The sequence below is a fragment of the Eucyclogobius newberryi genome, unplaced genomic scaffold (assembly GCF_026437365.1).
Source record: "Eucyclogobius newberryi isolate DKJ021-1_F unplaced genomic scaffold, fEucNew1.0.hap1 SCAF_19, whole genome shotgun sequence".
In the NCBI taxonomy this organism is placed as follows: domain Eukaryota; kingdom Metazoa; phylum Chordata; class Actinopteri; order Gobiiformes; family Gobiidae; genus Eucyclogobius; species Eucyclogobius newberryi.
The window spans coordinates 33,057,863-33,073,676 of NW_027315823.1; the positions used below are offsets into that span (position 1 = coordinate 33,057,863).

The following is a 15,814-nucleotide window of genomic DNA, read 5'->3' on the forward strand; positions in this document are numbered from 1 at the left end:
CCTTATTTTAATATTTAATACAATGATAAAGAAATACAAGGGTAAACTCAGCTTCAAAAGGTTTGCATAAACAGCCACGGCCATTTCCTGCTCCATGTCCACAAACTGCTGGTCATTGCTCCCTTTTTAACTGGTCATTGTCCAGGATGTGCCCTGTCTAACTGACTCACACACACTGAGATGACCTTCCTGTCTTTAATGTGCATTCATAACATTGTCTGTGATAAAATTCTAATGAATCTGTAGTTGAAATAAAAGGGCTAAATTTATATGCTTACTTGCTCTAAATTCTTTGGAAATATCATGAAATCGTAAAACATCATCTGATTTATATCAACATTTAGGTGAATCTTGCCAATTATTCTGAATAATTTTGATTGTGTATCTGCAGGGGGACAAAGGCGATAAAGGGGACAAAGGAGACTCGGTGAGTGCCTGATGAAACAGATCCATATAAGTCTTGAGAAGAGGAGTGATCATTTCTTGTTTTAAACAGGGCAAAGTCGGGTTTACGGGACCAGCTGGCCCTCCAGGTCAGAAGGTGAGCCTCTCTCCTCCTCCATAGTAATAACACACAGAATCCACAGTGAGCTGGACATGTAAAGAGTGTGGATTTAAGTAGCAGAGCGTTTTATGTACGGTACTGTAAATATGTCCTCACGCAAAAAATACTGTATAATACTGTATACACTTATTTGTACTTGAGTAAAACTAAAACACTAGTTATTTTTCTGTAATTCATCTATTACAAGTTCTTACTTTAATTGCGACTGAGATTCAGACCTGTCTAATCGTTAATGATCAGTCAGTCCTCTGTCAGCAAAAGCCTGTCGTTCAGAAATTAAACTATAAATAAAAACAGTGTTAAATGGCATTGATTACAAGTGTTTAAATGGTTTATGTTCTGGAATTAATATTGAAAATGTTTTATTAAGCTCCAAACAAAATTGTAATCGATCACTGTGAGAAATCCATTATATACATATCACAATAAGCAATGAAACCTAAATCAGGATAATCTATAAACCCTTTTCTACATGTACTGTATTTTAAAAACAAAACAAATGAAAAAAAACATGAATTACAATGAATACATAGCAGAATAACACATCTAAGTAGTTAGATAATGTGTTATAGAAGTGACTTATCAGACTCTTTACAGCTCAAATCTTCTCAGACTTATATACTGATGATGCTAATTTGATATAGTATTTATTGTGACAGGCGTAGTTATATCACCAAGCCTCCTTACTATTTTTAAAGCTTTTATCAGAGCTTTTAAGGCTTCTTCCTCACAGCACAGCAGTAGCACTATTGCTAATATCAGAATCACAAAAGGTTTATTGCCATTGTCATTGAACACAGTTCGCAAACATAGGAACTTGTCTCTGCGTTAAGGTGCAACATAAAACAATGAATAATAAAATAATAATAATTGCAACATCTATAGAGTCAAATATGGCATGCATAAATTAAGAATTGAATAAGTAAAAAATAAACTTGCCTTGGTATGTACACAGATATTTACACTAAAATGTATAGATGGACAGAAATAGTGCAGAAAGTGAACAGTGTGTAAATAGTGTTGGTTGAATAACTGTTAAAGTGGCAGGCGCAATGGACGATTTTTCGGCGATTTGAGAACGCAGGCGGAAGTGCGCATGCGCACTCCCCTGTGCGGACCGATACAACACACACGTGCGTTTGTTTATTAGCGCAACGGAGCACATCGCATCTCTTGTCTCCCGTAGATTTCTGTCCACTTCTACGTCAGCTTGAACTGTCTTTCTCCGTCTTCATTTTGCCCCGTACACTGAGGGAACTATATTATGATAGATCCATGCGCTTAGGCGGTGAGTGGTAGGTGCGTTTTATGATTGATACGTGGCAGGACAAATGATTTATCCACGCCACGAGGAAATATGATAAAAAATTTGCTGAAAAAAATCGTCCATACAACCTTTAAGTGTTCATGAGTCCAACGGCAGAAAGAAAGAAACTTGTGGTGGACCGTCGCCTCCTGCCTGAGGGCTGGCTCAAATAGTCCATGTCCAGAGTGAGAAGGGTTGGGTGTGATCCGACCTGCTCGTCCCAGGGCCCTGGAGATGTACAGGTCCTGCAGCCGATCATCTTCTCAGCAGAGCGCACAATGCGCTGTAGTCTCTGTTTGTCCCTGGCTGTGGCTCCAGCGTACCATATGGTGATGGAGGAGGTGAATGGAGGAGAATGATGGCCGTGTAGAACTGCACCATCAGCTCCGCTGTCAGCTTGGCTTTCCTCAGCTGCCGCAGGAAGTACATCCTCTGCTGGGCCTTCTTGATGAGGGAGCTGATGGTGGGCCCCCACTTGAGGTCCCGGGTGATGGTGGTGCCAAGGAAGTGGAAGGAGTGGGTGGTGACGGGGGAGTCTGTGATGGTGAGGGGGGGCTGGGGGGCTGTGACTTTCCTGAAGTCCACAATCATCTCCACTGTTTTCTGGGCGTTGAGCTCCAGGTTGTTACCGCTGCACCAGGACACCAGCCGGTCCACCTCCCTCCTCTAGACAGATGGGGATGACCCCGTCCGAGATGAGCTCGATGAGGGTAGTGTCATCTGCAAACTTGATCAGTTTCACAAAGTCATGGCTGGAGATGCAGCAGTTTGTGTACAGGTAGAAAAGCAGGGGAGAAATTACACAGCCCTGTGGGATCCCTGTGCTGGTAGTCCAAGTGTCTGAGACATTCTTCTGCAGCCGCACGCACTGCCTCCGATCTGTCTGGAAGTAGTCGCTGACAGATCCTGGCATAGGTTTCCCCATCCACCGAGTCCAGATCCTGTAAGATGAAGTGGAGTGCTAGGTTAATAGTGCTGTCTACACACCTGTTGGCTCTGTAGGCAACTGCAGGGAGTCCAGCAGGGGGAAGGTGAAGGCGTTCAAATTACTTCATGTTAAAAATGCCTGTGAAGACGCAAGTCAGTTCTTCGGCACCGTGTCTGAAGGTGGCGGCAGAGACACCATGTTGTCGAGCAGCTTTTCAGGGATTGGATTTCCGAAAGAGCCTGCTCACATCCTGCCTTTGAACTGAGAGCGTGGTGGGGGAAGTGGGGGTCCCGGGAATGGGTGGACAGAGGTGTCCACAGTAGGGGAGGGAAGGTGGCCTCGAACCTGGAGTCGAAGATGTTAAGCTTCTCATGTATTGTACTGAGATCTAGCTCTTGACACCTCCCTGCTAAATCCATACTTTGCATCTTAGCCTTCTCTGTCACCAGCCCTGTGCGCTGCCTTCTGCTGCCTCAACTGCCTTAGTTCTGGAGTGAACCAGGGTTTGCCGTTATTGAAAGTGACTTTGGTGTGTGTTGGTATAATGCTGTTCTAACAGAATCAAACGTATGACGTTACAGTGTGCGTTTACTCATCTGTGGCAGCTCTGAAAACCTCCCAGTCTGTAATGTCCAAACACGCACTTAGCTCCTCCACTGCCTCATTGGTCCACTTTTTAGAGGTCCTCACTAGACAAAGTAGTATTTTGAGAATATCCGCTACCACCACTAGTACAAGTACACCTAAACTATTTTAGCTGTTACTGCTTTTACCTGTCCTTTCTCATTAAGTAGTTTTAGTCTGAATAATACACTATAATAATATAGCACATTTAAGTCGTTTGTATGTGTCTGCTGCAGGGCGCTTCTGCTGAGTCAGTGGTGGCAGGCGCTCCAGGGGTCAGAGGTCCTCCCGGAGTCTTGGGACAGAAGGGAGAGCCGGGTGCATCAGGACTCCCTGGACCCAAAGGAGACCGGGTACAGGGCAGGGACTTTTGTCATCTTTTTGTCATGTGTTCGGCAGTGACCATATGGTGTTATAACTCTTCCAGGGTTTTGCTGGACCTCAAGGTAACAAAGGAGACAGAGGCGAGGCAGGAGAGAGAGGACGTGATGGTTCACAGGTGACGCCACACATACATATATTGACAAACTGCATGTGGGTGGTTCATTATGTTCCATATGTGACATTGAAGAGGGTATTTTTGTATTTTTTTAGGGTATCCCAGGAGAGCCAGGTAAACCTGGCCAGGACGGTAAACCGGTGAGTCCAACGTGTGATTTCTATTAATCAAAAATACTTTTATAAGAACACTTTGTGTATTTTTTATTTAGTTTTTTAATTCAATTGCCCTGTGTGAAAAACATTTCTATGCAAACCATGAATTATGTTAAAGCTTAGCTTAGTATTGAACAGGTCCAATTGACTTCCTTTTTTAAGACTCCACAACTGATAAGCTACGCATCTTCAATGTGGAGTTTCACCGTAACAAGCAGCGGATTTTCATTTGCACATTTTTAGTTTTGAAAAGTGGCTACATAACATTTTACAACCTCACATTTGTCACTCGGAGTCCTAATTTGTGAAGTTCTGAGCACTTAAGTATATACACAGTATCATGTAAAAGAGGGAGGATAACTACTTTATTTGTGTTTTTTGTCCCTGTGTCTGGAGCAGGGCCTCAAAGGGCCCCAGGGTCCTCAAGGCCAAACAGTGAGTAATCTGTGGCAGAGGTCACACAGAGGTCACACTGTGCCTGCCCTCAGTCCTGCCTTGGAGATCTGTCCTCTGCGGCCAAAGCTTCACACATCACAAACTGCAGCTAACTCTGTCTCTTTTGTCCATTTCCTTTTCCATGTTGTTGTCGTGGCCCCTCTGTCCCTCCTCTGTCCCTCCTCTGTCCCCTCTCCTCCGGCTGTTCCCCTCTCCTCCTCTGTCTTCGTCTCTCCTCTTTAGGGCCTGCCTGGGTTCCCTGGAGTGCTGGGCAGACCGGTAGGTTGGCAGGGGCTTGTGCTCTGGAGGGATGGGTGGGCGTCTGGGAGATGTGCTGTTGTTTGAGATGACAGAAGCATTGGATGTTTAGCGAGTAGTTTGCCTCAATCTGAGAAAGGAGGCATGGGTTTGACTCTATTCTTCTCATGAGACGTGACAGTCAGTTGCCCCGGCTTGTAAATGATTGCACATTTGGAGACCTATATAAATGTGGTGCTGCCGTGTAACTTTAAATGAAACCATAAAAAAGACATACTTATTGAAGGTGCACTGTGTACCTCTGCAGGTGGAGGGTGCATCACCCGCTTGTCTCCCTGGTGATGTTACTGCTTTGCCTATATTGTTCCACAGTATGGCATTAAACCTATTTTTCCTATGGAGACAAAGAAAATGTCACAGGTCAGAATCTCGTCAGGTTTGCACAGTGGCAGAGTGGTTAGCCCTCTCTCCCCACAGCAAGAACGACCCAGGTTTGCCTCAGCTTGTGTGGGGCTTTTCTGTGTGGAGTTGTCTTGTCCTCACATCAGATTTCCACTGCTGCCGGGTAGAAGTCAGAGACGTGGCGTTGGAGAGGAGGCAGCAGACTTCAGTGAACCACAGCAGACAGCTCATCTTCTGGATTTGCACAGTGCCATGTTGCTGTAGGCGCGCTCCCCTCCTTAATCTTAATTCATTTGTATTGGTAACAACCTGGCAGGCTCCTCAGATAGACGCCAGATCATCTCCCACTCATGAAATATTAATGCAGACCACCTGTCCCCCAAGCGTCGAACTCAAGAGCTCACATTTTTATATCATGGTTTAGATGTGCACTGTGTAACTTTTCTGATGAAGGGCTCGCCGCCTTATTCCATTCCCCACTTGGATTGTCCCACAGTGTGACATTAAACATGTTCATCTCCATGGAGACAAGCAGGGGATGGTTTTTGAGTAATTAAACATCTGTAAGTGACTCGATAGAATATGAATGCAATATAGATATGGTTAATGCTGTGGAAGATTCACGATTGCAAATAACGGTATTTTAGTAGTCAGCAATTATTATTTTTAATTATTTCTATTGTACAGTAAGAGATTTTTTAAATGGGCGTTTTTGACCAAATCGTTGAAATACATAGACCAAAAATAGCAGTATATTTACAAATGAAGGGTATTATTGATACAAATGTAAATTGTTCCATTGTATTTTTTTTTTACATTTTGATTTAATAATGCTACTGTCATTCTTATCTATGTCTTTTAGATGTTGTTTTAGAGTCTCAGAAGTCCGGATAACAAAAAGGATGATCAAAATATGATTATTGTAATTGTTCTATTATTCTGTTTAATCAATGCAGCTCTACACGGTAATAACAGAGACAAGTAAGCGGCAGATTCCCCGCCAGAAAAGTGACACAGTGAACCTTCAAAATGTGTTTTAAAAAGAGTGCAAGACTTTTCAGCTGCAGAGATGAATGACGAGTGCTGATGTGCCAGGCTGTAGCTCGTGGAGGATTTCAGAGTAAAACAGTTGGAGAAGACTAAATTGGGTTTAGTTGTCGTGTGTTCTTGCGTCTCTTATCATGCATGCAGCTGCCTCCTGTTGCGTGTTTACTGAAACGCTCACTCATTGATTCTGCAGCTTAACCGTGCCAGTTTGTCTGCTGCTCCATGTGTCAGTGTCACTATTTACATGTGTGTCTGCAGTGTCTGTGTGTTTTATATATGTGAACCTGGCCTTGTACTATGGAGATGGTTAAAACTACCACAGACACACGCCTCCTCTGCTTATATAAGAATCAAAATAATAGTCATAATCATAATAATAATAATAATGTTCATTTATGCATTTTCTACAGGAACACCACAATACAATATATACAATAATCTACTATAAACCTTTGCTGAATTTAATTGTACTAAATTAATATAGGCCATATACAATTTAATTTCAAAGCTACACCTAAGATTCCTGGAGATTAACAACATTTTGGCACTAGGACTTCGTCATGCAAAAAGGTGTACTATAATACACCTTTTTGGTAGAGTGAACACCACTTGCTTGTTTCCATGGAGATGTTTTTGCTCAGATCTGTGGACAGGCGAGCAGTAAAAACACCTGTACATTTGAGTTAGCGAAGTTTAATGCCGAACTGTGGAACATTCCAGGCAAAGCAACGACATCTTCACAGAGACAAGCACGAGACAGCTCCACACCAGAACATTTACCTAGTGCACCTTTAAGCAAAATATGAACAAACATGTCATATTTCCACACAAAATACAAATATAGGTGTATAAGTTGTGTGGAATATAACGTACACTAAATAGAAAGTGCTGGAGAGCAAAGATACGGTGTAACTGGAGGAGCATTTGAGGTAAACTGACAGTGACACTAATCCTGCTTCTTAGTACAGGGCCAACACCTGATGTTTTACACATATTTGATCTGAATACTGTATTACTTTTAAGTACTTTTAAAGCAATCATTCCATTTTTCTGTCTGCACTGTAGGGAATCCCCGGAGAGACAGGCATCAGAGGGCCGACTGTAAGTGCTCTAAACATGGAATCATATTGTTTTTGCTCTGCTCATTAACAGTTTTATGGGGCATGTGTTTAAATCAGGGTCCCATGGGTCCCAACGGCCCCCCAGGAGCTCCAGGTGTGAAGGTGAGTTCTTCTGATGACAGAGATGATAATGTGGCTGTTCTACTTTTATTGAATTAAATGAGTTGCTTAGAATAAAGAATAAAGAATAAAGAATAAAGTCTAAAGAATAAAGTAGTTGTCGGTAAATGCACCTTTGCAGATGGCTGCCAGCCGCCATTAAAAACAACAACAACAACAACAACAAAATGTTTGTCATGTTTTCTTTTTCAGGGGACTCAGGGAGAGCCAGGTGTTGGTGTACAGGTAAAGTACTAGGCCTACTTTGTCTACATACGGTAACTTTAGTGCTTAAAAGGATAAATTGTTAAAAGTATTGTTCATTCTGCTGCCTCCGTTCTAGTACTACATGTTTTGCTACTACTACATGTTTTACCACTACAACATGTTTTGCTACTACTACGTCTTTTGCTACTATTGTTGGTTTGTTTGTGTTTATTTCACTGAAGACAATTAGACAATTAGTCTTTTCTTCAGAATTTGTTATACATATACGTAAGGTAATGTATTTATCTGTTTAATTGTACATTAAACATTAAACACTGCAACATTTATACAGTTTATACAAAGGCAGACAAAATCTCAATATTTCATCACAAATTGTCTGTCCGTGAGTACCGGTATATGATTGGGAGAGAGTATAAACTTATTTAGTCCCAGCTTTATTCCCTTTTGTTCAATAAATCATTTTTATACTATTCATTTGCTTAGCATTTTGGTCAAAATATATGTAAAATCAAAATGTTTCTTTTCTTTCTTCATTCACTGGTCTCATAATCGCTCATAATCAATAATCTGGGTGATTTGACACTGGCACGCACCACATTAAAAGGAAACCAAAGCAGAACAAATGTGACCACACCCTTGGGTAACAAACCACCTCCACATTCTGCTGCTTTTAGGGTTTTCTTGTTTCTGTTGCTGCTGCAGGTCGACATTGTTATTCCAGTTGTGTTGAAGGTTGATGTGTGCACAGACGGGTACTAGACCATATGTGGCTGGTTCATTCCTCTTTTGTGCAGGGTTCCCCGGGCGCCCAGGGGAGCACCGGTCTGCCGGGACCCCCAGGCCCTCCCGGAGCGGTGGTAAACGTTCACAGTAATCTCTTAGTCTTTTCTGTCTGCAACATTTCTCTTCATGAAATTCATAACTTCATCCTTTTCTATTCCTCTCTGCCTTTCTATGTCGTTCTGTCTCTTTTCCTCTTTCTCGCTCCCTCCCACTCTCTCTCTCTCTCTCTCTCTCCCTCTCTCTCTCTCTCTCCCACTCTCTCCCTCTCCCTCTCTCTCTCTCTCTCTCTCTCTCTCTCTCTCCCACTCTCTCTCTCTCTCTCCCTCTCCCTCTCTCTCTCTCTCTCTCTCTCTCTCTCTCTCACTCTTCTACTCTTCTACTCTTTCTCTCCCTTTTTCTTTCCTTTCTCTCTCTCATTCTGTCTATCACGTTTTATTTCCTTTCTCTCCCTCTTTTTCTGTCTCTGTCTCTCTCTATTCCTCTCTCTCTCACTCACTCTCTCTCTTCCTCTCTCTCTCTGCAGGGTCCACAGGGGCCCCCAGGCCTGTCCGGGCAGGTGGTGAGTACAGCACACAAAATAATCCCCGAGTCTGAAAAATAAAATGATTTAGACCTTAGCCATTTTTTGAAATAAAGTAATTAAGCAACCAGAAAATATGTTTAGAGAAATAAGTGGTGGTTCTATCACCTCCTAATGTGGAAAAGTATAAGTCTGAATGGTGATTGGTCAAGCCTTTTTCTGGTTAGTGGTTATTCATAAGCATGAATAAATGCGATTTCTATTTCCCACTCTGCGTCTTGCTTGAAGCGAACGCTGTGCTCTCAAGGGTTGAAAACCAAAATCAGTCAATTTGAGTTGCATGCATTTAATATAAGCTGCCACTAATTAATGACATTATTATGGTATTATTTGGTCTATGATAACATGTAATAAGATGTATTATTAAAAAAGGAAAAAGACCACCACAACACAAAAGCATATTTACTGTATATAAGCCCAGTAACAATAAAGCAACAACTTTACATTTACAAATAAGACTTTATACCAACCAAACTGTGGACTAGTCTTCTTTTGGATGGACTCTATTGTGATGCCTGTGTCTGTGTCTGTCTCAGGGTGAAGCTGGTAAACCAGGGGTCCCAGGTCGAGATGGGGTCCCAGGTAAAGAAGGCATCCCAGGACTCCCTGGAAAACAGGTACAGTTATATTCAACATAGAACTATACCTGCTTTTGTCCACTGCAAGTCTGTTTTTGTCTCCTGACTCTTTTATTCCTCTCCAGGGCATCGCTGGACCCCCGGGGCTCGCTGGATTGAAGGGAGAGCAGGGAGACAGCGGCCCTCCAGGGAAGGTACAGGAACATTGTGTGTGCGGTGAAATTACTCTTGTGACATTGACATTGGCATTTCATCAGTAAATCCATACCACTCACTTCATTCATTTATCATCACTTCATTTAGTACACCATTGAATACAAGCATGTATATGCAGGTCAAGACGGATGAGAAAGATGATGGCCATGTGTATTAATTATCTATTACATTTGTCCAAACAAATATGAAATAATGACTGAGTCTTGCCATTGTCTATTTATCAGGATTTTAATAGGATTTTGCTCATTGCCGTCAAAGGTTACAACCACCAAATCGAAGGCCTAAAACTATAGAAATTTGACATTTAAACTCACTTCTGTATACTACTGTCAAAAATATCATTTATCTTATGTATTTACATCTTGGTTGGATTGAAAAAAAAACAGGGGTGTATGAAAAGTAAAAGACTCTTTTCAAAGTCCAAAAGGCCATTTTTGTGATGTGATGTGATGCCGGGTCCATGAGCAGACTTGACCACACGGAGTGACCACTGTGGCCACTGCCAGCTTTGTTTTGTACTGCACAAAGTCTTGTTTCCATGGTTCTGTCAGTCCAAAAGCTTTCTCAGCTTCTCTGTTGTGAGATTTTGGCAAAAGTCACTATTCCGCCAGACAACGCGACAATAATAATCAGAATGTGATAACTGTTGGATATTCAGATAAATGATGTTGATAATTTTATTTTACTTGTTTTTTACTTACCAGTCGAAGTGTGTCACATTTAAGATAAATTGATACTAATTGGAAACTAATAAAGAAAATGTATTTGAACATTTTTATTGTTTATAAGTTAGAACACTTATTCTTTGTAAGTACCAATACAAAAATGATTGGGGCAGCGTAGATTTCTATAAAATACACTATATCATTGTCGTAAAGAATGTAGTGGACATTTATATCACACTAAAAGGCCTTTTGCAAGATCAGGACATTGTAATGTGATCTTGAACATTTTACCACTGAGACGGTTAAAAGCACTTTTTCATCAAGTTTCTTTTTGACTCCACCTTGATTTAATCCACGTTACCAATTTGAAGAAGATGGTGACGAAAAGGAAATAAAATTTTTTATGTTTTCAGGCCTTATTTGGATATTTTGAAGAGCCTTGTAATTCGATGTATTGTGACATCCCACGACTTTTAACAGTAAAATATCACAATATTTCAGTTATTGTTACATCCCTAGTGGCCTTAACATGTGCATTCAGGCAACATGAGAGAGAAACAATGTTATGTGGTTATGTATTATGTGGGCAAAGTCCTCTGTCAGTAGCTTGTGTTTTTACAGATATGCCTCATCACTTGAAGGTTGATGGTTTTCGTCTTCTTAAAAACATTTCAATATTGACGTGCTCTTGAGTAAAACCTTCACCTTGTTTAATGGCTTTAGTGTGTTGAGATTGCCGTGGATCATTATTATATTTGCCACTCCTGCCTGATTATGTGTCACGCACGCTTGTTTACTGCGATACCGCCGTTACGCACACATACGCAGAGTAATATCTCGCTCGCCGTACGTGTTGCCGTATTTAGCCAGGGCCCAGGGGCAGCGCTGCATTCACAAACTCATCACCGGCCTAAACGAGAGGCTGATGTGAAAAGTCCCACAGGCTCCAGCTCATTCAACTGGACTTGAATGAATATTGTGGGTGAATATTGCCCTGCGACTTGTGCCCGAGGCTACATGTTTGTGAAGCATTCTGGTGCACTTTGGTAACAACACAGATGGAAAGATATTCTGAAGGGATTGGAATGGTAGTGACGTGGTAGAGGTGCGTGTACTGAAAATGTCAGCTTGTAGTAATCTGGAGTCAATCCAAGAGTCATCTTTATTCTCCTTTTCTTCAAAAAACGCCATTGCTCCCAAAACTCCCACGTCACCTACCCCTCATACACGCCCACCGCACCGTACTAGGCATAGGAATCTCAAAAATAATAGTGTTTATCGTGATCAAAACTGTGACAAATATAACCCTCATTACAACACCATATCATGCGGACAAAAAAGCCACTTCTGCTTGATATTCTCTATTAGGTTGTTGTTGTTGTTGTTGTTTTCATTATTATATCAAAGTACAATTGTGTAATATATTTTTTAAACATGAAACATATTCATCATTTTAAAGTTATAGTTATTAATATCCATAACCTTTTTGACCTTCAGCTATTTTAATAATTATTGTGATATTATCGTTCGTTGCAATTTTTTTGGTCATGAAAATTGTGATATAAAATTTGAATATTGTCCCATTCCTGCTCTACATACTGATTTAGTTTGCTCTATGAGATGTATTTTAATTGAGGGAGATTCTAACCATTCTAAGTCATTTCTAACCATCAATAAAGTGCTTTGGGCTTTTAAATCCACAGCAATCTTCTGTGAGTGACAACGTTTTGTGTGTTAAATACAAGACGACTTCAAGTGTTTCTTGTGTATGTTCGTATAAAATCCATATTAAAAGCCATATTTATCATTGATCAATCAAGAAAAAAATAAAAGTGATTTTTTTTTTGCCATCTCGCCCAGCCCTAAGTTGGATGTTTGTAGAAAAGTCCTAACTGAACACATCTATAAATCAGTCACAAACCAAGCCGTCCGTCAATTTATTTATCCCTAATAGGCAATTAGAAAGCATAGGGAGAAGCAGGACTGCATAATAAGAACACTAAAGAGATAAATAAATAAAAGACACACACATATTTCATTTGATGTGTGCGTAGAAGGATGCTGAAGCCGCCGGGAAACAGAAGGTCTCGTCTAGAGGAAGACCACAGAGGACATTTAAGGATGCGGAGAGAGAGGACATGAGGGTGGGACGAGGTGCACAGGGTTCCCGTGGCGACTCCTGCAGAGAAGACTTGAGAGGAAAAGAAGAATGTGCTAAATGAGTGTTGGAAGTCGAGGCGCTGATTATGAAAACATCCTCTAGTGTTTTGTGAATATTTGAAGCAGGGATTAGGCGGTTATTTAAAAGCTTCAGCTGTCTCAAGTGTTTATCGCAGTTTATTAAGAACTGACTGGCTCCAAAGGCTCATGGGAACAGATTTTTTAGTTTTTTAGGCCAGATACATAGTTAGTCATTAGTTATTTTTGTTCAGCCAACCATTTTGTGTATCTAGTGCAGTGCAGGTTTAGCGTTTCTTGTTTTAACCCAATAAAATACATTATTTGATAGCATTAATTGCATTATTATAGACTCAAGTTTAACAATCTTCTTCTACTCTTCTACATCTACTGCTTCCAAATCTGTAGCAGTTGTTGTTGTTGTTGTTTTATGGCGGTTGGCATCCGAGTGTTGCATTACCGCCAGACTTTATTCCTTAGACTTTGTCATAGTCCTAAAAGTTCTTCTTTCCCCTGCAAAAAGATACAACAAAACACGTGAAACCTTTCTCTGCAGTCCTCATACTTTGCTTGAGTCCATATCTATAAAGCCAATTGTCTTGTACTAAAGACTTGAGAATGTGTGATGCAAGATTCTTTGCATTTTCAACCTTATTAAAGTCGCAGTTTGAATGGGAGCAATTACCAAATTGTGGAGGCTGCAGTAAATGGGGTATTTTAATGTCCTTTGCAAACAACAAAATATCAATGAGTTTTTAAGTTTAGTAGTAGTTCTTTCTGCTCTCAAAATGTTAACTCTACTGGACGTGTTTAAAATACTGTGAACTAAATCAATCAATTAAAAAGTATCAAATAAAAGTCCTGTATATTTTTAAGTCCTTAAATCTTTAGCCATATCTTCAAAAAACATAAACTGTTTCTTCTTTATTATTTAGATATAAACAAGCTCCAGTAATACTCAGTAATATTACTGGATACTCATTCTTTTTCTGTGCTAAGATAGTAAATACATAGAAGTGCTTTTCATTCTTTATTACTGAGTCAATGCCATTGTGACTGACCAAAAGGAGACAAATCTTTCAGCAGTTTCTGTTCCTATGACTCAGTTTGGACCCAGGTCCTCTGAGTCTAACCTCCGCCCTCTCTTCATCCTCTCTTCATCCTCTTCATCCTCTAAAGCCCAGAGCTCCTTGTTTTTGACACCTAAAGGTGACAACATGCACATTGGCCGCTGACATGTGTTATTAGACCTTGGCTTGGATTGGCGACGCTCTTGCCTATTCGGTTAATGAGAATCGCACTTCAGTCTAATTTTAGAGGTTTCAAACAGAAAACTATAAAAGTGGCTCTGTTTGTACTTGAAAAGTAATTACAAGGTTATCATTTTTTTCATCATTTTCATTCCTTCTCGCTGGAATGGACAAAAGAATTTCATCAGGCATTGTATTTTACCATGTGTGTGACAAATAAACTTGAAACAGCTAAAGTTGTGGTTAGCCCCAGGATGTACTGATGGTATCTGTATCGGCCGCCGATCCTCCATCAGGCCTCACGCTGAATTGGCCCGAATGTAAAAGTATTCCTCTGCTTCCAATATGTTTCGATATGTGGCCCTCAGTGAAAAAGGCCCTCAGCTTGTACCTGTTGTTTGTCGTTACCATGACATCGGAACCCACTCTGGCATGTGAAAGTTGTGAGAAGAAACTCATCTCAATGAATAATTAGGATGCTCAGGATGGATCCTATGTTTCTCTCATTGGCTAATCCAAAATTGATTCCTTCCTGTTTCCTTGACATTCACACATTGTTATTAAAGTACATGATTAGTAACCTGCTTGCATTCAGCCCATGCAACTGTCTTTGTCTTTCAAAATACCCTGGTTGTAATCTGTCACGCATGTTGCACAGGCATGAACATCAAATCATTCCATCTTCTGACGTGCATCATCTTCAATTCTACACCTGCCGTCAAATTATGATGGGCTGCCCTCCTATCTCACGTTGTTGAATTGAAATTGCAGCAGTCTTTGTTTGTTGATAGCACCAGTCATGAATTATGGATTGTTGGCTCGCCGTTATAAAAAACATTGACACAAACTGCGATGCGCGTTGAGCAGGGAGCCTTGGACGGGGTAACAGTGTCGGGGTGTGGCGGGTGTGATGCATAGCAGGGCCCGGAGTCTCCCTCTGATCTGTGCTGGTCTCTCACACTCCCACACACAAGCAGGTGACAGCAGCAGAGATGACAGGCCCACAGCTGCTGAAACGTTCCACACAGAGGATGAGGGGGGAAAGAGTCACAAAAATGGAAAACAAATAGTTGAAATGTGAATGTGCAGATGAACAGCGGCATCTTCTAGTGCAGTAGGCTTTATAGATGAGCTGGGGCTCCCAATGAGGTGTAAGGACATATATTGTGCAAATTTGACTTTTTTGAGCTTTTAACTTTTAATGTTCTAGCATTGTTCCTTCATTAAAAACAGACCTGGAGTTGTTTGATGAATGTTTAGTCAGTCTAACAGCTTGATTAATACAAAGACATATTATTTATTTATTTACTTGATAAATAAATAAATAATTTGACATGGGACGAGCCAGATGCATTGTTTCAAGTGTTATAGCAACGATGCAAATGTTCAACTCCTGTCCATTTGAGGCTTTTGGAACAATTCAATACAAAAACATATTGATATTGTATTGGTATTTTAACATGGAATTCACTCAAACGTATCATGTGCAGTGTTGTGCCTGAACGCGTTCATTGAACGAAAGTTCATGAACGCGTTGAACATGAACTGAACGCACTGTATTACAGCTGACGAACGATAATATGAACGTGTTCATTCTGGTGTCTGTGAACGGCACGTTCGTTCTTTTAATTTCGTTCAATAAAGTGTCAAATTTCTAGAGACTTCCAGGCGAAAAACACCAGATCCTAAGCCTGGCAAATGTGAGAGCTCCGAAGTTGTAGAGGCCGATAGCGCTATTGCAGACGGTGTCGCACCGCGCTGCACATGCGCGACAGCAACAGAGCAGCACGACCAGTTCCGTGAGTTTTCTGATAAGGTCGGTGAGGATGGGAAAAATCTAACATTTCTGTGCAAACTTTGCCTCTGGGGAAGTCTGTCCCTTCAATGTGAATCCTGG

At 41.0% G+C, this 15,814-nt stretch overlaps 1 protein-coding gene across 1 annotated transcript in view; it reads left to right on the top strand.

Annotated features, from left to right (window-relative positions):
• Positions 1-15,814, top strand: part of col7a1 (collagen, type VII, alpha 1) — a 122,422-nt gene that overhangs the window by 78,964 nt on the left and 27,644 nt on the right. Inside the window, exons 74-86 of the mRNA XM_072452705.1 lie at positions 392-427; positions 497-541; positions 3,660-3,776; positions 3,851-3,922; positions 4,018-4,062; positions 4,756-4,791; positions 7,285-7,320; positions 7,398-7,442; positions 7,653-7,685; positions 8,462-8,524; positions 8,974-9,009; positions 9,567-9,647; positions 9,734-9,802. Of these exons, the coding sequence (XP_072308806.1) occupies positions 392-427; positions 497-541; positions 3,660-3,776; positions 3,851-3,922; positions 4,018-4,062; positions 4,756-4,791; positions 7,285-7,320; positions 7,398-7,442; positions 7,653-7,685; positions 8,462-8,524; positions 8,974-9,009; positions 9,567-9,647; positions 9,734-9,802 (714 nt within the window). The remainder of the gene's footprint in view (positions 1-391; positions 428-496; positions 542-3,659; positions 3,777-3,850; positions 3,923-4,017; positions 4,063-4,755; positions 4,792-7,284; positions 7,321-7,397; positions 7,443-7,652; positions 7,686-8,461; positions 8,525-8,973; positions 9,010-9,566; positions 9,648-9,733; positions 9,803-15,814) is intronic.